The 24,419-nt window shown below is 46.2% G+C and overlaps 1 protein-coding gene across 2 annotated transcripts in view; it reads right to left on the bottom strand.

The window, feature by feature from the left end:
• Pxdn (peroxidasin) overlaps window positions 1-24,419 on the bottom strand; it is a 77,722-nt gene that overhangs the window by 32,898 nt on the left and 20,405 nt on the right. Inside the window, 7 exon segments of one of the 2 annotated variants that reach the window (NM_001271261.1) lie at window positions 834-951; window positions 1,202-1,371; window positions 2,984-3,055; window positions 3,399-3,470; window positions 6,424-6,495; window positions 10,384-10,455; window positions 11,801-11,872. In NM_001271261.1, the coding sequence (NP_001258190.1) occupies window positions 834-951; window positions 1,202-1,371; window positions 2,984-3,055; window positions 3,399-3,470; window positions 6,424-6,495; window positions 10,384-10,455; window positions 11,801-11,872 (648 nt within the window). 2 annotated transcript variants of the gene reach the window in all.

Genomic DNA, 24,419 nt, shown 5'->3' with positions numbered 1-24,419 from the left:
TCAAGAGACAATGATACAATGGTTTTGTGTTTAATATTTCCCTCTAAGAATTTTACCTTCCAACTATAACTCTTGGCACCGTGATCTCATTCCCACCTGGGTTTCTGCCCCTATATCATGGTCACCACTACTTGCCCCAACCCCCATTGTGTGTGTCCCTTTCTACCTCTCTGTGTCCACCTCTTCCCATGCTAAACCCAACACCCAACTCTCAGATCCAGCTGGAGGAATGCTCCTGCAGCTGGGCCAGGATGCAGGCAAGCAGGGGACACTTCTGCCATCCATGAGCAACTGGTGCCAGATGCTTGGTGGTCACACCTCTATCTGTAGAATGAGGAGATGCTCCTTTACTCAGGACATGACTCCAGAAGCCAACGGGGCCTGTGTAGACTCATCACGGCCCCCAACCCCAGGCAGTCTATCACCACGGCTCGGATCCAAAACCTACAAGCATCTTGCCAAACACCAGAGGCTCTGGCCAGAGAACAAATGGGCAGAAATGGGCATGCAGTACTTCTCTAGCTCCCACTTGATGGGGCAAGAAAGTTCCAGCACGATGCCAGGTCACTGGCTGACCAGGGGAAAGGGGCCCATGGCCTAAGCAGAATGAATCCTATGGAGAGAAAACATTTCTCCCAGGAACTTGGGATCAGAAGTGTTTCCCAGGCAGTTGCTATGTGGAAGAGGGAAGGCAAGGAATCGTTTTCTCTTTTACACCTTCCTACACAGAAGGGGAAGGTGTCCACCAAAGGTGGGGGGACCCATGGTAATACACGGGGCTCCTGATGTAGTCCCCAGGCCTTCAGTGACATTTCTGCTCACACATTACTCACTTGTTTCGAAGCCAGATGATCTCAGGTTTGGGGTTGCCCTCAGCTCTGCAGGTGAAGTACACTGTGTTCCCTGAGGTGACATCTGCATCCTGTGGCTCTGAGGTGATCCGGGGTCTTTCTACATGCAAGGAACAAACACCACAGAGAAACATGAGGCTCCCATCGTGGGAACACAAACTGGATTCCTCATGTCAGGGTGATACTTCAAGGCCTAAATCCATATCTCAGAACAGACGCCCCCACAAATATGACAGGTTGTCTTTCCAGAGTTCCAGCCCTCAAAGATGGAAGAAAATCTTTCCTCTGCAACGTGAAATGGGGACAATCCTGGACTTCCGGGGTCATACGGGTCTCCAGGACACACTTACCACAGTTCAGCTCTTCTGGGGTGATGGTAGCCACAGAGCGTCCTTGGATGCGTCTGGGATACTCGCAGGTGGCTGCTGCTTGTGCATTTCCAGATTGGGCATAGGTCTTCAGCAGATCCGCTAGCCATAATATTTCACAGTCACAGTGAAGTGCATTTGAGTCTAATCGCCTGTGGGAAGGAAAAGCCAAGACGACACCCAGGAGTTAAGGAGACACTGAGCTTTCATGGACAGCTCGACCTCCAGGCTCTGGTGCCTTAAGGCATGGCAAAGATGATGAGCTTCTAGGCATTAATCACGTGATGAGGAGATATGGCACAAGATGAGCGCCCCATGCGCAGACAAGAGATGGGCACTAGGTGGGATAAGATCCACCATTGCTGGGGTACCCAGCCTGCAATCCACTTCTGAATAGCAAGACCCTACAGCCATAACAGGATCAAGGGGGCAGTGGGTGAGTCTAGGTGGGTAGTTCACCGTGGCACACCTATCCAGTCTATCCTGGCCATCTGAGTAAGCTGGAAGAAGGCCACACACCATCTTGACTGCTCCTTGGGAGAGGATGGCTCAGTAAGGCCATTGGGAGGCAAAGTCAACTCTGATGGGTTCAACTTATCTCCTAATCTAGGATTTTCCTATTTGAGCAATGTAAAGCCAGCAAAGGAAGGAATGTATTGGGTTAAAAGGGTTGACATTCCTCTAAAAGAAGAGTATGTGTCTCTCTGAACCTGTAAATAGGGAAATCCATCTCCAGGCTAGTCCATTGGTTGCCCCACCCTTTGCCCTGAGTCCTCCTGGGTTGCTTTCTGTAGCATTTATCTGGCAATGGTTTTTTTCCCCCTCTCATCTACCAAAGATGAGTTTTCATCCTGTCTTCCCACCCTAACGTGAACTCCTCTGCCTGATTTCTTTCCTGAAGAAAGAGCCTTTGTCTCATGGATGCTAAAGGAACAGCTCACTCAGAGACGAAGCCTGCCTCTACCACTCATAAGGCAGCGATGCTAAATAAAACTGCAGCACCACAGCAGCCTCTGGACCAGCCTGCACAGACAGGAGAGGGTGCCGTGCTGCTGAGATGAGTGGACACGGGCAGGAAAAACCGGACTGGAGACACAGCACCATCTAAAGCATGTGCGGCAGGCTGTATAAGTGAGATCTTCCCTGTGCACACACATGCCTTCAATCTCGCCCTGTACTTCCTTTTTAATTTGTTTATTTTTCTTTTATGTACATTGGTGTTTTACCTGAATGTATGTCTACGAGAGGATGTCCATTACAGACACCACACATTCCGGACGAGTGTTCTTAAGGCACAGGGAAAACAATCGAGGCTGTTAAATCAATCCATTAGCACTAAAATCCACCAATTCCCTTACAATAATAAGTATGCAAAACTTACTTCTGGAGGCCTTAAAAAAAACCGGGTAAGTGGATTTCAAGAATAGGCACATGAAGATGCTTCCAGACTGGCTTTCATTCTCACCAGGAAAATATTCACCTTGCAATTAAAACTTAATAGGGGGAAATTTAAACATAATTTAAATAAACTCTCTCAAGATCCTTATTAAAGGATCAGCCTGCTGCCACGTACAAGTCATGGGCTTGCGTCTTCACACCGGAATAGATTTAACAGGCCTGCCTTCCTGGCATAGAGGCGTCTCTAATGGCTTTGCTGAAGCTGGTGATGCTTGCTCAGTCCACAGAAAGGGCCAGACGAGAGAACTAGGGGAGAGGGCCTCCCATGAACACTGCAGACACACAGCCATGTGAATACACACTTACAGCCGTTTCATGGACTCCAACTGACTGAACGTCCCAGGAACTAAGTGTGTGATGCGATTATTATGTAAAAACCTGTGGGGAGAGAAATCAAAACAAAGTTACTTAAAAACAACAACAACAACAATTACAAAAACATCCTAAACATACGAAAACAAGCCCAAGAGATCAAACATCTTATCAACTGAATTTACTTAATGAGTGGCCTGGACAGCTAGTGCTTTGGTTCAAGAAATAATTGGATTTCTTTCCTATTTTGCAACCATTCAAAGATATCAAGTGCTGAGTCCCACTCCTGATTACTGGGCAAGAGTTGGATTTTACACCAAAGCATCATGGAAGGGTTGAGCTGATATTGACTGTTCAGACAGCAGGAGCTAGGACCTAAGTACAGACTGCAGAAGGAAGCAGGACTCACAGTCTCTCCAGCTTCGGCAGGTGCTGGAAGGATTCTGGGTCCAGCGTCTCTATCTGATTAAAGTGCAGGTACCTAGGGGATAAAACAGCACCACAGTGTGAATGACTTACTGACTTTGCCAACCCAGATTTTTGGATCCAAAGTTGTCACACACTTTTTATCCACATATCACTAAGTACTTCCCTGTGCTCTGCACAGTGTGTGGAGACAAAAGGACACAAGGGAAAGCAGGCAGGCTGCCTTGTAGTTGGATGACCCACAGACAATAAATACCCTCAGGACTTAACAAGCCCTGGGTCTCCAGGAACCCAAGTGGTGTAATGGTGGCCAAGTCACTTCACATTAATCTAAAAAGTACCCAGCGAGAGATAACAAGGAAAAAACAAAAGCAGCCCAGCAGACAGGACCCCTGGCCGTGTGCATGCACAGGACCCCTGCACTAGAAGCTGTCAAAGCTTCTGTGTGATACTGAGAACGCTGTAGATACAACCAGGCACCCAGGCAGCTCTAAGTCATGTGAAGTGATGAACTTCCCAGAGGTCCTCACGTCACGCTGAATACCCAGCGTCCATACTGCTTCCTATTTAAAGATGTCACTTTAGTTCAAACAATTTACAATTTAGGATGTGGCTAATTTCTTTCTCCTGGATGCTAGTTTGCTCTTTTTGAATGAAGATGGGATTCCTTTTTTTGTTCAATAAAACATCAAGCAAGATCTTACTTAGACTTCACTGACCTAGAGAGACGCCTCCACTCAGATGGCCATGGCAATAGATGCTCTTATTCAATGAAGAGCCAAAGAGAGAAAAAAGCAGCAGAAGCAACATACAGCCTTCTTCACCACAACTCCATATAAAGCCTTCTTGTTCTCCAAACCTGTTTACATTAACTCTGAGATTAGTGTCACTCCTGGGTCCCCATATGGGCTTCATTCCCTGGCAACTCTCCGGCAGAACCAGTCCAGACCCTCCTAATCTCAAAGGGTCACAGTCCACAGCCCACCTGTCCTTCCTCAGGCACAGAGTACCATGGTCTCCATGACCTTCGTTGGGTGCAGGTTTGTGTCCCTCACTCCCCATACGACAATGTGTTTGCAAGACAAGAAACAGAACACTGATGTAAGTGATTGTCCCAGTACATCATCTGATCCAAGGACACCAAAGGAGACAGGACCAAAGAGACACCTTCAGTCCCCATCCTATGTGCCTGGTGGTAGGCAGCTGGGACCAACACACATATTCCTTTGGTCCCCAGCCCCTACGGCTCACACAACCATCAACACTGGGGAGCTGCTGGGAGTCTCTGGCTAAACCTGTGAGTTCTGAGCTAAGCTTGAAGAACAAGAGGGGGAAAGAGGGATATTCAAGAGCCCTACAAGAACAGGTACCGTGGTTTGTGTTCAAAGCCCTTTAGCCTGCAGTGAAGTTTGAACAGGTGGGCCTTAGACATCCCGCCCTGAGAAGCATCAAGGACAGTGGCTTTCAGGGATTACAGAACTCTGGACGGCTGGAACTCCTGGTAGATTCTGGGAACCATCACCCTTCTCTAGATAGCTGAGAAAATGGAGCACAGGGAGTGACTCCTCAAGTACATGGAAAACCTTTACTGAATCAGCTACTAACTCTGAAGCTGAGAAGGATGACACGGCCCCCTGAGGACTACTGCCCCTGGGCTCTTCATTCAGGCCCTCATGGCCTCAGAGTTCCCACAGTCTCTGCTGAGTGCCAAGAACACGCATCATCTACAGGAGAGGGTTAAGTCTGAAGCAGAGTCAGCAGGCACTCTCTTGTTCCACTCACAGACCCTGCACAAACATCAGAGAGAGCCTGAGGCCTGAGTCCTTTTTGGCATACTGTTCTGAACCTCTCATCACACCTACAAGAGGTTGCCCCCCGTCTCAGTACAACATTCAGTTCTCAGAAAGAAAGCCATACCCCAGCCGCAGCCACCTGTCTCTCCTAGCCTAGGGTTTTCTAAATAAAATCCCTGATGACTCAGGATCCTGCTCCCTGTCACCAATGAGCAGAAAGCTTCACTAGCCATGGAAGCCACTCAAATCCTGTTGGTCCTAACTCCTCCTGGCTGGACTCCTTCACTGCCCAGTTAGTGACATCTGCATGAAAACAGAAAGTGTCCTTTGCAAACTCTCACATCTATAAAGCCTCTTGATATTTCCAAGAGTTTTTGCAGTAATCTGGATTCCGTGTCTCATCTGTCTGAAGCAATTTATGCAGAGCCTTACAAGATGTAGATACAGATGCACCATGTAGGCCGCTGCAGCCCAGGTCCCTACCTGCTGCTTCCTTGACCCAGCATAACACACAGGCCTCAAGTGCTATGCCTGCCCGTAATCTAACAGCTGTTTTTCATTAATGCAACTGCAAATCCAAGATAGCCTGAAATCCCACAAGGATTGCCTCAGCTTACTGAGTGAAAGGTCACCCAGTAAGGCTCATAGGCCAGAAGAGCCTTCATCATTTTACTGGAACTTTATGCCTGAAAAAATAAATAAATAAAAACCCACCCCACGATGACTGACTTCATGACAAAGTTCCAGCTCATATGCTAAAGAAAGAGAGCATTTTGGCACACTCAACCAGCTAGAACTACAAAGGGATAAGGTCTCTGTTCTCCAAAACAATGACCCCATGATTGAAACTGCACGTGTCCCATTCTGGACGCTCCTATTACAACAGCCTATCTAACTCCTGCTTGTTTACATGCCTGTCTCCACTACCATGTGAATACCAAAGTTCTTACTGTTAGACAGGAAAGCAAGATCTGTCCCTGCTCCTGAAATGGTGGACGCAGGGTCAGGGTCTGATGCATAGAAGAAACACAGCAATGTCTGCTCTTGGGTGGGCGCAGGGGAGCAAGGTGGGAGAGGTGGGTGGAAAACACCCACTGATGCTTCTCCTCGTCATGCACATCCTCCCTGCACCCCAGGAAGTACAGACATGCATCATGCAATCAGTCATCTCTCCCTGTGGGAGGCAATAAGGCAGACGGCATGGAAGACACTTACAGTTGCTCTAGAGAGGCAAGTCCCTTAAATGCTTGCCTGTCAATTGACTGGATCTCATTCTTGTACAAATAGCTGAAAGAAGAAACATGGAGGAGTATTAGCACACACGCGAGCTCTCAACTCCAGGTGGGAAGAACTGAGTTGACACATGGAGAACAGTTTAAAATCAATGACTGCATGAGGGGGGGGCAAATGAAACATGACACTGTAGGTACCAGGCCACTCTCAATGGTCACTTCTCTTACACCAAAAGGACCAAGTGGTCCACAGATTCTCCTATTGTGACTACTGAAGTCCTGACATCTGCTTCAAAACCTGGGGAAAAGAAATCAATTCCCCTACACATGTAAAAGGCATTGATTATAAGATCATAACCAGCACTTGCTATTAAACAGACACTCCAGCACAGCTCTCAAAAGAACCAGGGTGTTGAATTTCTCACCCACCCAGAACTCCATTCTTTATATTGGAAAGCAGACACAAGGCTTTCCAAGAGCCATGTGTATACCACAGGGTCTGTTTTGGAATGGCGTGCAATCTAAGACAGGGCTTTCCATTTTTAAATGGTTGAAATTAAAATCGTCAATACTTGGATTTCGAGACAAGTAATCAACACATGAAGTTCCTAACTCAGGGACCTTCATCAACAGTCTGGGGACAGCATGTGTGTTAGAGCTACCTCGGTGTGGCATCTCAGCAGGTGGACATGCCAGTTCTCACCTCATAAGCCAGTTCTCAGCAGCCACACCGAGTAAGAGATGGCTCCCTGCTCCCTCTTTGGGATCGGTATGTCTGCTCTGTCCTTTATTAAAACTGGTTTGCTTTCACCCATAACACAGGCAGAAGGACAAGTCAAACAGCAAGCTTCTCCCATGATTCCTTGTCAGGTGAACTTATACTTCAGGTCAATGGCTCAGCATCTAGCATTACTACCTGTTTCTATAAATTGTGTGTGTGTGTGTGTGTGTGTGTGTGTGTTTATGTATGTATGTGTGTGTGTTTGTGTGTGTATGTGTGTGTATGTGTGTGTGTTTATGTGTGTGTATGTGTGTGTGTGTGTGTTTATGTATGTATGTGTGTGTGTTTGTGTGTGTATGTGTGTGTATGTGTGTGTGTTTATGTGTGTGTATGTGTGTGTGTGTGTGTGTTGTATTGTACGATGAAACCAGAAAGGATGTCATGAGAGCAGAATATGATACCTTAAAGGAGGAGAGAAGTAGAGAGGGAATGAATATGGTAACAAGGCATAGCAGGAAACCAGCCGGAGAGGGGATACACTGAGGGCAACAAAGTCTGGGAACAAATGAGAAAGTATAACGGCACATACATATGAATAATAAAACCAAGTACTTTGTGTGCTAACATTAATAAAAATTAAAAATTAAATAAAAAATATCCATAGATAGCGACTAACAAAAAAGGAAACAAAATGAAAAAGCAGACCATATTCTTTGCCTTAATTCCTGTGGTATGACATGTCCAGGATCAGATCAGCCACTGTACTCATTGTTGTCTGTACAAGATCCTACTTCATGGGACTAGAAGTGCTCTCTTAAATTGCTGTGACCCACCAAAGATAGATGCTCTCCCCTTTTTCCTCTGTGCTAATCAAGGAAGTGGTCCTCCGAGAACCAGGAACTTTAACACAAACCATCCCCGACCTGTCCAACCCCATCAATAGCCCAGCATCTACAACAAAAGCCACACAGGCATTGGTCCTCCAGGCTGTTTGAAACCATGTACCCACAGTAAAAACTTGACCTCTATGCACCACCCTGGTCTCTTTAATAGAACCACTGAGTTAATTATGCACAAGGCTTTTTAGTCAAGGACTGAGTTACCACTGTCTCCTGTGTCCACTTCTTTAAGAAAAATACCAAAACCAGTGCCTTTTACCATTGCAGAAAAATGGCACTCCTCTGAAGGATGTACAAAATACAAAATAGACACTGGTAGGATTTGGGGGACAGCTCAAAGGTAGAAGGGCACATCTCTAGATTTCATGTCCAGTAAAACACACACACACACACACACCGCACACACACACACACACACACACACACACACACACACACAAACACACACACACACACACAATGTTTAAAAATAAAATCAAAGACACCGAAACACAATTAATTTCCTTAAGAATAAAAAAAGTTGATGTTCTAATAATTAATTGTAACACTTGATCCTTGTACCATGAACTCTGCCTCAAGAGGCCATCTCATTACTGAGAAATGTGAATGAAGCAGGTGGTCAATGGCTCACTAGAGCAACAGAGATCCAGGAAATAAGGACTAGACAGAGTCCAAAAAACTTTTTTTGACTAGAAATACACAAGGTTAAGATAAATCAATACATTTTAGACATATTCTAAATAATTTCAAGTAAAATACATTATTATACTGATTATACATAGAGTACTCTCCTGATGAAAGCCCAGGGACCTGAGGAATGAGGCTATCCAGGATCTGCATGAAGCTGCACGAGGCACGAGGCTCCAGGCCCAGCAGCCTGTCACCCAGTGTGACCCATGTCTACTGAGACCAACTGTCCTCATCCCACTCTAAGCTGACTCGAAGGGAGAGGAGAGGTCAGGACATGGGTACTGGGAAGGAATGCAATCACACAGTAAGGCCAGGGGGTAAGATTTAAAAGACATTGTGGAAAACAGAAGCCCAGACTTCCTCCTGACACTGAGTGTATTCTCAGAAGAAAACATAAACCGAAACACAAAACGGTTAAAAATACAGATGCATACACAGCCCCCATGCTGGCATCAGCTGACACCATCTACTTCCCAGGAAATCAAAGGTCCCCTGTGGAACTTGGGCAGCAAAAGCAAGGAAGATTAACAAGGAAGCTCGAGAACAGAAGCCTGCCGTCCTGGCTTCAAGAATCAGTGTGGAAAGTCAGCATTCTATGCCAAAGAAGCTGGGGAAAGAGTTTGCACACAACAGTCTCACTGAGGAATGTAGTCTGTCAATAAACGGAGCTGTAGGGAGGTCCACTGACACCTAAAGTCAAAACAGACTTCCAGTGCACATTCACATGAAAAAATACAATTTGGTTTTTAAAATCAGCTCGTTAGAGGTGTTTATATGCAATATGGTATGGATTCCTAACAAAAATAATAAAAAGGCTCACTTAAAGAAGTCATCCAATTCACTAAATACAGTGGCAGGTGCTTCTGACCTGAACGAACACTGGGTTCAACCCACAGGAGCACAAAGTTTCCTCAACCTTTTCCTATTTACAATATGTGCCCAGGCAGGGTACTAAAGCAGTACAAGACGGGATCTCCCTGTGTGACCCCAGGCTGTCCTTAAAACTCAAGGTGGTCCTCTTGCCTCAACTTCTCACGTGCTAGAATCACAAACACCACTTCTGGCTTCCTAACATTTTTAAAAAGAGTGATGATTCTCTAAGCTTCAGAGCTGGCTTCAACGAGCAAGAGATGGTTTAGATAATAAAAATGAATATTCAAAAAAAAAACCCAATTTCACTAGATACAAGTAAGAAGAGGCAAAACCAGGCAGGTGAAAACATTTAACATGAATTAGTGACACTCCAAATAAACTAGTCATTTACAGTCATGACCCACTTATATCGAGCAAAGCATTGGAAACCTCGTATCTACAAAATGCATCTCTCTTTGCATGTACCCCAGGAGGCTGTGCGTACTCCAGCAAGCTGTGTGCACTGCCTCTCCCACCTGGAAAGTTATACAGGCCAGACAAGGTACGTGACAACGGCAGCATATGTGTGTCCCATCTCTCAGCCCGCCTCCCATTATTTTATGTGGATGACATGTTCTAGAATTTCACTCACCTTCTGAAAACAAACCCATTTGGGATGGCTTTATAGCAACTCCCGACCAGAGCGGATCTTGGTTTTACATTTGCATACTCTAAGGACAGAGACCCAGGCTGAGGGATAGAGAGCTGCCCCTTAACTTACAGGTATTTTAAGTTCTCCAGGTCCTCAAAGGCACCACTGGGAATCTTCTTGATCTGGTTGTTGTTAAGAAGCCTGAGAAAGAAAACACCGACAGACGTGAAACAAACAAAGACTCTTCCAAATCATACTAAGGGAAACTACTGAAGGGTCAGAAAATGGTGAAGTATAGTCTTTCCTGCTGGCAGTCATTAAATCCCAGCTCCAGGACCAGCTTGTTACTATGGTTACTAGATAGCTCTCTTCCACTATGATATACACTAAAGAAGCAAATCCTCTTTCCTCGACATAGAAGCGTGCATCTTCAGGTCACCACCTCCCAGAGTCTCTGACCTGGCAGGGCTAACGGGCTAGTCTAACACAATCATGCATACACAGGATGTTAGTCTCTGGGGCTTGCCACTCTTCCACAGGGTGAGGAGCTGAGCTGACCTCCCACTCTGCCCTTCAGGACTTGAGTGATTCCTTATCTCCTTATCCCTGGGAGAAACTTCTGGCTGTGTCCAATGTACTTCGAAAAGCCTGAAGTCTGCTGTGGCTCCTTGTTGGCAAAGGAGATCAATCTCTGTGGCATTATTCAGTGGCGCTAAAGCCCTGTCTTGCAGCCAACTCAGAAGATGACAACCCTTCCCAGCCATACAGGGGAGAGGTGAAGACCAGCGTGGCCAGCAAAGGGAGGTGAACACAGCACCCCGCTGTGAACACAGAGACACTCGCGGCTTCACCAGCAAGACCCTGGGCTGAGGCACAGCTGGGGACCCACAGTGTTATGCACACTGGTCCACACACAAAGGGCAGACAGGTCTCTACCATCATGACTTCCCTCGCCCATCCCATATCTAGCGAGAATATTGGTTTCTTAAAAATAACCCAGTTATGTTACATGAATATGTTTTTGTTTTAATCCCAGGTGTGGGGTATACGGCCGCTTTAAATTGTCCACAGACGCTAACTGTGATTTGTCTCTTACTCTGGCAAGGGCAAGCTTCTGGCAGCTGAAGATAGTTTGGAATTCTGGAAACTCTTGAGAGGGTATAAAAATGCCAGAGCCCCAAGAGGCGCAGCTGCTGCTCTCCCTGCTGTTGTGGTTTGTCAAGTGGTTGTGATCAAGGAAGAAGAAATTGGATCTCCTCAAGGTGAAGATCAACCCTGCCTCAAGGAATTTGAGGCCTTCATCAGCAGGAAGTACCCTAAGGAGATCGATCCCTTTCCCCTCTAACATTCTTTCTCTCCCACCTAGTGTTGAGAGATTGGAAGAGATAAGGGTGGTAGGAGAAAGAACCCAATAAAGTAGCCACAAGTAGCCAGCAACTGTGGCACTTGGGCAATGGTCACAGCACTTGCCATCTATCTGCAGGTACACCGTACAACCGATTTTCTCTGTTCTCTCACTAGCTACTAACTACGGGTTCTAACTTACAGTGTGTTCAAGTTCCTCAGCCTCCTGAATGCCCCGGGTTGGATCTCTCTGATTCTGTTGAACCGAAGATCTCTGTGAAGAGATAGGAAATATATTTTAATGACAGAAAATGCACAGCTCTTCTTCTTAAGCAAATGACTTCAAGATGAAAAGACATTATAAAAATTACAGCACGTAGGCCACCATTCTGAGTAAACTCTCTCATTATAAAAATATTCCTCTGAGTGAAGGAACAATATTACACCTAGTCTGCTTAACAAGTTAAGTGTGGAGACTTAAAAAAAAAAAAACCATAAACATAAAAAAAATGCCAGGAATGAATGCCCTGCCTACACATTCCAGCCTTGGCCAAGTCCGCTGAGCAAACTCCTTTCAAAAAGACTCAGGTAAGCACACACAGCTAGGTCTGTATAGATTTTAGGTGTCACACAGGCTGTGAATACAGAAACACATCAGCATTGACCAGCAAGAACATGGGCTGAAACACAGCTGGGAGCCCTCGGTGTTCTCTCCATGAACTTACTGGTTGTCCCAAAGCACAAAGTCACCTAGGCAGGTCAATAGAAAAAGAAGGCCATCTAGTATACAGACTGCAGACAGGTGTTTCCAAACAAGTAGATAAACAGAGTTCTGTTTATACTAAATTATTAAAACCGGTTCTTATTTTCCCTGGGGAGGGGAACATATGTAGGTTGCACACATGGACCAGAGAGGAAAAATGACTTTGGGATGGTCAAGCAGGAGACGACTCAGCCCTATGGAGCTGAGCTCTGAGCAAGCATGGGAGAATCTGACCTCTCACACAGAGTGTGAGAGGCCCACGGACAGGGCAGAGTCGGGTCAGAGGCCTCTGGGCAGCTAGGCCGTGAAAAGGAGCAGACATCTGCCTCACTCCTCACAGGAAGCTCATCTCTAGCTTGAGCTGAAAAGTACATTTATAGGCTGGCTAGAGAGACGGCTCTGGGGAAAGGCACTTACCATCAGGCCTGACAACTGTGGCCCACATGGTGGACAGAGAGAAGTTGTCCTTTAACTTCCACAGGTAGAGCGGTACACAGAAAGTTGCGCGCGCGCACACACACACACACACACACACACACACACACACACACACGATAACAAAAAAAAGACCTAAATTTACACATGTAAAAGTCATTGAGCAATAAAGAAGCCTGTTTCTTTAATAAGTTGTCTTAGAAAATGAAAATTCCTTCCACCAACTTTGATAGGGGCTTTTGAAGTATGTTGAACTGTGTTTGAGTATGTAAATCCTAACCTCAGTGTCTTAGGGTGTGGTTGTGTATGAAGATGGGATCTTTCTATAGATAAAATTAAAGGGTGAGTCCCAGCCCAACACAACTGGTATCCTCCTAAGAAGGGAAACAGTGAGACAAATATGCAAGAATGGGGGGCAGCTAGTGACAGTCACAAGTCTACCAGGAGGGAAGAGGAAGTCAAGTGAGGTGGGGGGGGCTCCCTGATTAGGGGTCCAGGAGTTGTGCTCTTCTGGTCAAACCACCCAATATGGAGTATACTCTATTGTCAGCCCTGGTACAGAACAGGAATCCTGGGATAACACAAAGCCAGAACAACGAAAACTTGTTTCTCCTAGAACATCCTCAGACCTGGAACGCTCACTGCCTCTTAAGGAATCTAGTTACTTAGTGCAGATTCAATAGGAGCCAATGACCTATAGAATCAGTTCCAGTTTACAATCCAAAAAGAGACTTTACAAAGTGTGTCTGAGTCACCAAAGTGAACTGTTTGGCTAAGGAACCAGCAGAGGGATGTGGTTCTTCCGCACACTTATTCCTTGCTATGATCAAGTTCTCCAGGTGAAGGGACAGTCAAGGCTGTTTGCCTCTCTGCTCCCAGAATCGCACAGCTTCATTACAGCCTGCAAATCCTGCCCTCCACTTTTCACCTTCTCCTCAGATTTTCCTGGGGAACCTGCTTGTGCCCTGGCCAGCCCTTCTCTGCACTGACAGATATTTTCACTCAGGAGAGATTTTACTTCACAGTGCAGCCAGTGGGAAATGAGAGAGTCAGAAGAAAGAGTGGGACACAGGGGGACAATCTGTGGAAAGAACGAAGCCACAGGACCAACTGTTAATAAGAAATGAAACCTGGTTAGTCGGACTTCAGCATGATCTCCAACATGGAGAAGCTCTGACCTGATACAAGTGTGGGATAGACAATCCATTCCAGAAGTTATGCTGCACAGCACTACTTATAGTCAAGAAAACATATTAGACTTTGGAAACCAGACACACGCACCATCTTGAACTCCAGCTGTCCATCAAATTCCATTTCAAAAGTCAGAAGGACAATGTGTATGAATCTCTTGGAAGCTAGAAAGCATGAGGGCCAAGAGATCGGTACGTTGAGATGAAGCCTAAGCAGGATAAAGAGAAAGCTAAGGAAGACATCCTCCTTGGTCTAGAGTTAGGGCCACCAATCCTCTGGTCTTAGGGACAGAGGGCTGGCTCTGAGCACTTGGCCCATGGCCAGGGCTGAGATGGCTGTGGTGTAACTGCACACCAGTGATCACATACTGAAATCTAAGTACGTTTGACAAGAAGAGTTGGATAAGATGGTATCCAAGTTGATTTTTGTTTTTTATGTGGCTGCATCTTAGTCACCATGCATTCCGGTTAGACAAAGCTGGTGCAAGTTCAGAATGCAATTTCACAACTTGTACATAAGCAGTCAAGGACTGCCAATCAAAGCCTGATGCTAAGAAGGTCAGAGGGCCCAGTCCCCCTCTGCATCAAAGCAGGGCTCTTAACCAACAAACTGACACCACTATGAACCAAAGTGGAATTCTAGCCCTGGCAAAGGGTAGCTGAGATGAAAAGCTCACTCTGCGGACCTTGCGACATACTTAATATTGCAGAAACTGGGCCTTGAAAGCCAAGCTGAACATTGGAGGATACCCAAGTAGAAGGACCAATACTTATCCCTATACACTTGTGTATTTTTCTTTCTGATAACCACAGCAAAGGAGAAGAGCTGATATGGACATGATCAGGGAACTGGAGCAGGCTGACAATTCAGTCTACATGTCCATACCTCATGGAGGCACTGGGACAGCTTCATACATCGTCATCTTAGAGAGGAAAAGGAAGGGAAGATGATGGATGGTCCTATCCTTCAATTCTACATGCTATGGCCTTGGGATATTACAAGAGGAGCCAAATACCCCTTCAAGGATGAGACAAGTCCAAGGACATGCAGGCTCGTGACAGGACTACCTACATGAATGAATGTTCATTTAGGGAGCCATAGGAAGGGTGTACTTTACAAGGCTCCTGCAGTGCTCCCAGTCAGCAGCAAGGTAGTGGCGGCGGTAGCATCTGGAGACTTTTAGAAGGAATTCTGGGTCACACCCAAGAGCACAAAGTAGAAACTGTGGTATAGGGCAGAAGTATGTGTTTTTAGCAAACTTTCCTGGAAAAGCAAGATGAAGCTCAAAAAACAATGCCCTTCAGTCTGCTAGGAAGGTCACAGACATGGTTTTGTACATGTGTGCACATGCATGTATAATCATTTGTGTGTGCAAGCAGCAGTTGCTGCTACATTTCTTTCTTTTCCAGCCCTTAGTCCACTTATCACTGCTGTGAAGTTTAAGTGTGAATAGATCAAGCCTTCATTTGTTTTTACAGAAACATCTGCATATGCTTTGGAAGACAGACCATAGAGAACTGGAGTGTGGAGTCCTCTCCCCTCTTCATCATAGATTTAACATAATTCAGATGACATTGGAAATCTTACTTTTAAAATCACAATAGTTCCACCAAAACTCTAAACGAAATGAAAAGAAAGAGGAAAGAAAAAATCAAAAGCCAGTTAGTCAAAGTGTCTTTCTGGTTCTCAGTTCTCATTCTCCTCTATTGCGACAGGAGTGGGGGGGTAGGGGGCAGGAGTGGGAGTCAGAAGTAGGGGAGGTCAGGAGTGGGAGGGCAGGAATAGGGTGGCCAGGAGTGGGGGAAGGCAGGAGTGGACATTCAGGAGTTGGGAAAGTGTTGATGTCCACAGAGACAGTGATTCCCACCCACTTGCTAATGCTCAGACCATCTGGCGCCCACCCTCATGGTTTGGAAAAAACATTTCCCCAGCAAATAATGAATGTCTCAAACTTCCCCCATGAAGTTGGTATGAATCAGGAATGGAGGTGGATTCTAGAGAGTTCTGGGAAGGCCATAATGAGAACGATTACTTAAAAGCATCTTTGAGAGTGAACCTCAGAGACAGTTAACTGAGTGCTCTGTTGCCACTAGGACCCAAACCCCAGAAGAGGCCCTACAGAAGCTCTTTGTGATAAACATCCTTATACAGGGTTTTTCCTAAACCCTGGACACTAGATCACAAAGCACACCACAAAGGGCACATATCCACATGAGCAGCCCCACGAACACTACTCTTGAGCATCAACTGTACTTGTGTATACCACACAACTCAGGGACTGCAGTGACAACACAAACAGGGTGTCGATGTGTTTGTTAAGCAGGCTTGACATTTGGATGGTCCTAGAATGCATAGGCAAACAACACTCAAAGGCTCCCTACACGGTGATTTTTAGGGCAAGATCTTGGCTTGCCTCACAGTCCTTATCTGGCTATAGTGGTAACAAAGGTTCTATTCTAAAGACCTGGCCCTGGGGTATTAGGTTAAGGAACTAAAGACTGGGCTAAGGGAAAAGGCGGGAGGTGGTAGGGAGAATTAGAGCAGGCCATTCCTCAGGCCAGAGGAAGCTCCCTTACATAGCAAGTAAGAACTCAGAAACTAGAAACTGCCAAAGTCTGTAATTTTGTACACGGCAGACGGAGAAATGCAATGGGTGGGAATCGGGCTTGACTGAGCACAGACTCATGCCAGGGAAGGTTCTGGAAGACTTAGCTACTGGCTCCTTCCTCTCCCAAGAGCACCCTTTCTCCTCTCCCCCAGCTTATAGCACTGACCTCTGAACTGCACAGCCCTCTAAGTGCAAGAAGACTTCAATAAGGCTCAAGAATGATGGTTAAAGACATCATCACTTGCCACGGGGGAATGAAAACATAAATTAGCTCGCTTCCTGACTGTTGGGATGTCTTTCGGCATAGTCTTCCACAGCACGCTTACTTTCTAAATGACTGCAACTGAATACCATAGTTCCAAACATAGCTCACAGGGGAGATGAGAGCAACACAGGTCGTTGCAGGACAGCAGGAGTCCAAGAGGACAGAGAAACCAGGGTCCTGGGAATAAGACTACCATCAGACTACTGATGAGAGGAGGAGCCATAGGGATGAGGGATACTTGCATAATAGAAAAAGGAAAGCAGATAGGATTGCTGATGGAAGGCTGGCTGTGTGCTGAGGGAACTGTGGACACTCCTTTCTCCCTTCAATCACTGGGAACTGCTGAGCTTTGCCGAGGATGTTAATGGTAAGGGGGCTTGAGGGAGTCAATGTACTGTCTTTTGCAAAGCCACTGAACCCAGGTCTGCAGCTGAAATGGAGTTTCTGTGGTGTAAATCAGCAAACTGTTTGCCCAGCGTTGGAATGCCACTTGTGGAAACTGAGCGGAGATGGGAAGGGCTCGATATGTGCTGGAGAAACACATTATGTTCAGAAGGGGAATTTAGAGTCGGAGGGAAAGTGTGCTCAGAACTGCGTGAGTGCTGGTGGAGAAGGTAGGCATGATGTCTGCAGGCTCTACCCAGCAGTTTCCTGGAAGTCTGCTACTGCCAGCTGCCTACCTCCTGAGGGTTATGCTTCTGCTTAATGACCATGGCCATTTACAGCCTCTGCACCAGGGATCTGTGTGTGCACACCTGCTTGTTTACTTGCATTCATGAGTGTGTGTGTGTGTGTGTGTGTGTGTGTGTGTGTGTGTGAGAGAGAGAGAGAGAGAGAGTGTGTGTGCTTGTGTGCGTTTGGAGGGTTCACATGTGGAAAGGTCAGAGGACAACTTTCTGGGTAGAGTAGGGTCTCTTCTTCTGTCTTTACTTGGGTTCCAGAGTCCAAACTTGGACCTCCTAGACTACATACATCTGATGGCAGCTGTGAACATGTAGTCATCAGTATCCTTCCTGAGCTCAGTAAATGGTGTTTCAGGATGATATTGGGAGCATTTTCTGATCGAAATGGTTCACCTTCAATGATCTGTGGAAGCATGGTACAGGGGGCAGCACACAGTAGGGTTGACAGGTATTCTCTTCCTGAAGGTCCCCACCCAGCAAGGAAAAGGGGTCTTCAAGTGCAGGAGGGTAAGTGGCCTCAGCCAGAATGCTCAACTGCCTTGTTTCAATACTGTGGGTTGAAATCAAACATTTTGCTGAGATTCACAACATCCTATCTTAGCTTGCTTAAGTATATCTTCCTCTACTCAAATGTTAAGAGCTCTTTCAGACAGACTGCCATCCTCGGGGGCCCAAGGAGAGAAGAGGTTATGTGACCTATACCCTCCACATCTCCAGAGTCCTCTCTTAGAGGACTTGGAGGCAGAGAACTCGACAGGTTCCTGGTGACCATCCTGTCTGGGCAGGAGCTGCTTACTCTTCGGCATCTCACCTTGAACATGGGAACACATTCTCTAGCTCCATCTTGCCTTGAACATGTCAGTACGTTGACTCAACATCACCAGGGTGTTTAGAACAAAACCCTTTCAAATGGTTTAAGAAGAAAAGCGTTTGCCACTGTGTGGTGGTTTGTATGTGCTTGGCCCAGGGAGTGGTATCAGGAGGTGTAGCTTTGTTGGAGTAGGTGTGGCCTTGTTGGAGGAAGTGTGTCATTGTGGGGGTGGGCTTTGAGATCCTTCTACTAGCCACATCGGAGACAGTCTTCTGCTTCCTGTTGGAACAAGAGTTGAACTCTTAGCTCCTCCTGCACCATGCTTGCCGGAAAGCTGCCTTGATGATAATGGACTGAAACTCTGAGCCTGTAAGTCAGCCCCAACTAAATGTTGTCCTTTATAAGAGTTGTCTTGGTCATAGTGTCTCTTCCCAGCAAGGGAAAACACTAACTAAGACACAGTATGACTGGTAATCCCCTACCCTACCCGCAAGGGACATCCTTTCCTATTACCTCAGCATGGAATTTATGTCCAGTTACAGGAAGGTGTAACTAGATATCACGTCTGCTTCACCTCCTGCATCATCTATCCCTCCAGCTCCATCCAACTCCCCCTTGTCTGACTCTAACAACTGCTGGGGCCCTGGGGCCTAATGAAGTCAGAATCACTGATGGAATCAACCCATTCGATGACTGCCACAATTGTTGCTAAGAAGGTGAATCAGCAAGGCCTTCCTACCTCCCTCTTGGGCTCCACACCATACACAGATCTCCTTCATCCAGCAGTCAAACACACCTCCTGGTTCCAGGGCCTGGCCCTTGCTGTGTCTTGGCCCAAAAGCATCCCTCACTATGCACAATACAAACTCCTTGTATTAGTTTTAGAAAAGCTGGGTGCAGCCTCGAAGACTGTGACAAGAGCCATGTTAGGCCTCGTGAGATGGTGCATGCATTTAATGCCTGCACTGGGGAGGCAGAGGCAGGCTGATCTCTGTAAGTTGGCAGCCATCTTTATTTCCACAGTGAGTTCCAGACCAGCTAGAGCTAAGTAGTAAAACTCTATCCCAAATAATAAAAGGAAAGGAAAGAAAAAAAGAAAAATGAAGAATCCTGTCAGGGTCCTAGATGGATCCCACTGTGACTTTACATACACTTCATGGGTTCTGTGGCTCTGCAGCAGAGTGAGTCCAAGTTTGCAAACTTACGCAGCTTAACAGAACTCCCATGTGTGCGAGCACTGTGATGAAGCCCTGTTGATGTGCTCAGGCATGTTGAGCATGTGAGGCCACACAGCTCAGCTCTAAGAGAAGAGCTCCATGATGTACCTTCATGAATGAGCTTCTTAAAAACACACAAAAACTGGGCTAATGGAAGGACTCCACCAGTACAGGTGTGTGTTGCCCAGCCAGACAACCTATGTTCAGTTCCCTTTCCCACAGTGACATGTATGCACACACAGTCGCACATGTACTCACATAGTAAATATAATAAACAAAAAGAATAGATCTTGTTCTTAAGAACAAATAAACAAACAACACTCAGCAAAGTTTTTAAAGGCTTAAAATTTGGACCCCAAAAGTATGAAAGCAGCTAGTGGATCAAACCCTGCTTATGTGAGCTGATGGTTTTAGGTTTTGGGCATTGGTGATGGTTTTTAACCTTCAAGGTTTTTACAATTGCATTTCCCACCGTAAGTGCTTTAGTAAACCACTTTAAACGATGAGCCATTCACTTTCAAAGCGCATTGAGTCCAGTGCCAGCTGTCCCCGGGCAAAGGTTTGCATCCAAACCCTCAGCTTCCCGTTATCAGAACTCTCGAGTCCAGCTAGGCTAGAGTTCCAACCTTCCATCCTGTCCTAGCAAGTCTTTCAGGGAACAAGTTAAGGGAGAACTGTGCAAAACGCAGCCCCCTCAGGCACTGCAAGGCACTCCTAAACATTCAACAGATAAATTCCATTGAGGTGGTCTGTTTTTTTAAACCAATGGTAAACCATATGAAAAGTCTTATTTAAAAAAAGTTATTTGACATACATATAATTTTACCATTTATTAAAGGCAAAAGTAAAAATGCATACTAATGAGACACGTGTGCTTCTTTGTTTTCATTATTTCTTATTATACAGTTACATAAGGGCATTCGCATTGTGTGCTCAATCTCCTCTGAACATATTCCTGATGTACACCCCCACAAGCCTCCTTTCCCCTCTCCCTGGTACATGAGTCCCTTTGGTCATGATGAACAGTTTACTTCTGTTTTTATGTCACCTGTTCACATCATTTTCTGTATCTATAAAGTCTAGGGCCCACAAATGTGAGAAACACGCATTATTTGTCTTCCTGGGGCTGGCTTCATTCACTCAATCTGACTAGCTCCAGTTGCATCCATTTTCCTGCAGAGAACAGAACTTCATTCCTTATGGCTGAAAACAAATTTTTTTGAAGATGCATTTTTAAGTAACCCGACCTGCACTCACCAAGTCTTTCAAAAATTAAGTTGGCCAAGACGAGTAACCAGAGACAATGCTTCTACTTTAACAGCAGGCTCCTCTGCCTCGTTAGATACCACATCACACACTCAGCTCTCTCCAGACTCTGTCTCCTGGCAGCACTGCCAGCCTTAGCCCCATACCCGCAAAGGGGCACCTCTACATCAGACCAGGATACCAGGGTAAGGCAAGGGAAGACTCTGTGTCAAACACAGCAGGGAAGCCAAAGGTTTTGTATCCTTTGTCAGCATGCCAGGGGAAAGAATTATGTCCATGTGCCCAAAGCAGCCATCTGCCAGTTCATTCCCAAGACTGCAGCCACTTTATAGAAGGAACATGGGGACGCAGTGCCTGAGAATAACCAGTACCTTGCCCAACAGCTGAGACAACTCCTAAGACTGCTGAAGCTCTGGGGGTGGAAATGGCCCAGGAACCCTCCTCAGAACCCTGCCCCAGTCAGAACAATGAGCCTTGTCCTGGGAAAAGGGGGCAGGCACACCCAGCCTTCTGGGCTGGGAAGAATGGCTCTTCTCAAGTTATCTTCCCATCTCTGCTGAGTATAAACCCAGTAGCTAATATTTGCTTTGGATTCCCTGTCCTGCTGAGAACTTCCAAGGCCTGGACTGTATAAAGAAAGGCTCATCCTTTCTCTGTCTCTACACGGTTCCAATCAGAGAGCCCCGTGGGAGAAAAATATGTCCTGCTCTCTGCCAGAGTGCAAGGCTCGAGAAACTAGGATGATGGAAGAGCTCCTCACCTTCCTCTCAGCTGTGTGGACCTCATCTCTGACCTGCAGGCCACCAGAGGACTTCATCATCAAGCTCCAGTGACCTCTGCCCTTGCCTAACCCCACCAGCCACCATACCTCCCATCTATCTTCTGTCCTGTCATGAAGTCTTCTCCTGACTGCAGTGATAAAGTCCTTTGGATCCTTTGCAGGAGAAATGGACTTCAGAAAGTTCCATTTCTCACCCAGGATGGTGATACTGATGCTATCAGCCAGTGCCCTGATCTCAATGACTACATATGGGGTAGGATGATGGCTTCAGGCTATCATAGCCCCCGGGTGACTGACTACTTCCCAAAGCATCAGTTGGCTCCATTTGAAAAGGAAATGCATAGACAAGATAAAAGAAAGGCAGCTCCAGTGTTTCCAAAGCCACCACTCAGTACCACCCAGACTGATAAATAACTTTCTTCAGTAAAAAGTTACCTACCATCTGTAAACTTTGATCAAAGTGGACTAAAAACACACAGGAGCGTGGGAATGTCAAAAGTGTACTATCAGAAGTACGTCCCCAAAGCTAATAAACACACCAGATAAAACCCCTTCACCTTGGACTGCTAGAAGGGGCACAGGAAGACTGAACAGCTGGTAGGATTACCCACGACCTGATCAGTTGTCACAAGGCTTACTCTGAGAAACTGTCAAAGCATGGGGCATCTGCCCCTGTTTTTCCTCCCTGTGGTATGCAAGCCACGTCCTGATCTAGCTGTTACCGTGACCTGAATTTGACAACTGTGCATTTGCATGGCTTTAAGTCCTGCAGTTCCATTCATAAAAACTTCAAATCTGGTCCCTTACAGACTCCTTCTTGAGGTTGTGTTCACTCTCTGTCTCTGTCTTCAATGCGGCTTTTTAAACTTGTTTATAGTCACACCAGCCACACAGTGTAGGGAGAGCATGGGCAACGGAGAATCAGTGAACTCTCTGGTTTCCACCCAGGGAGTCCAGAATAAAGTGACAGCCATGTATATGGGTCTCTGGAAAGAGAGTGGGGCTCTAGAAACATCTTTCCACACTTTGACAGCAGAGATAGGTCCTGCCCCAGCAACAGTTCCTGGTCTGAGAAAGCTGTGGGTCCTGGCTAGGCTGGGGGAAGAGGCTGTTGGTGGGTGCTCCTGAGTCCAAGCCTAGATGCATATTCCTGGGAGAGTGAAAGACCCAGGCTCCCACTCATTCGAGCCATTCCTCTGTGTTGCATTTACAATATGCAACCCTGAAGGATGGGGCAGCATCACTTCCCTGCCAAGAACAGACTGTCCACCATTCTCTATGGAAGCAGTGATGTCCCAAGGCTCAACGTTCCTCCCCTGTAACTAGCTGTATCTGCCAGCATCACCACAAGGGATACAGGTGGGGCAAACAGTGCTATGTGAGGCCAAGTGCTATTTTGAGATGACAACATCCTATGTCTCTAGCCCGGGGCTCTCACATTTGAGCCAGCATCCATGAGAAAAATGCAGACCTGCAATCATCTTGACCTGAAAATGGTCCTTCCCATAAATAATGGACAACAACCACGTCAAGCTTTGTGGCAGCCACAGCTGGCTATGCCGAGCTTGAATTGACAATATTCTTGTTACCCATAGGAATAGCTGTGAATTAACCCCCATATCTGAAGCATCCTCAAAGTCTACTCTTTGAACATTTGTTCCTGGGATGGTGGCATTATTTGGGGAAGCTCTAGAACTTTTAGGAGCTGAAATCTGGCTAGAAGAAATAGGTTATCAAAAGGGCAAGAGCTTAGAGCCCACCCCTAGTTCCAAAGTTGCTGTACCATAGTCCACGTGAGAAACCTCTACAGCGTGGCCCTGCCTTTATGCTCTCTTTGCAATGATGGACTGAACCACTCTGAGCTCGTGAACCAGGTCTTCCCTGCCAGAATGATCTATGTCCCCTGAGATCATGATTTATGCTCTTCTTGGAATGATGGACTGTATTTTCTGACACCATGAGCCAGGATCCCTGCTGTGATGGACTGTACCCTCTGAGACTGTGAGTGAAAATAAACCTGTCCTCTCTTTCGATGATTGTCACACAATTTTGTCAAAACGACACAGAAGGTAACTAATAAAACTCCAAACCGATAAGTATGCAGCCCACAGGAAGAATATGTAAAGTTGGGGGATGGGTCAGTTGGTAAAGCAAGGGTGCAGACCCAAGTTCTGTCCAGAGAACCATGTAAGAAGTACAAAAGGGGTTCACTTGTACACGTTACACCTAGTACACTTGGCAAGGGTCCAGACCAAGAAGAGACCCTGCCTTAAATAAAAAGTGGAAGGCACCTGAGGACCAACGCACTGACGTACACATGATACGTGTACCTACACACAAAAACATGCATATACACAGACTCAAAGATAAAAATATAGAGAGATTTTATGTATTGTGTGAAAATGAAACTCATTAATGATGTAGCCTGACTAAAATAATGGGGAAAAGAAAGGAAAGAAAAGAAAGTCGAAGCTAGCCCAGCATCTGCTGGGCAGCTCTGAAGGAACAGCCAGCTGTACTGATTGTACACAATGGCTAACACAGTCACAAGGTGATTTCATGACAGGTCATAGACTGATTAACATCCTTGTTTGTGACTCTCGTGACAATTAGGGCAGTACTGAGCACACACACACAAAGGGCTGGCCACACTGGTGCTGAGGGTAAAGTCTGACTCTGAGTGTCCTAGCTGGCACACAGAAAGGAAATCTGCTCTCAAACAAAAATCAATAGACCCAGAGCAACACTGAACCAACTGTTTAGGGGAAATCAAGGTAACAGGGGGACTGCTGCTGAGTTCT

Source organism: Rattus norvegicus, chromosome 6, assembly GCF_021556685.1.
Source record: "Rattus norvegicus strain SHRSP/BbbUtx chromosome 6, alternate assembly SHRSP_T2T, whole genome shotgun sequence".
NCBI lineage: Eukaryota > Metazoa > Chordata > Mammalia > Rodentia > Muridae > Rattus > Rattus norvegicus.
This window is presented reverse-complemented; position numbering and strand designations above follow the sequence as displayed.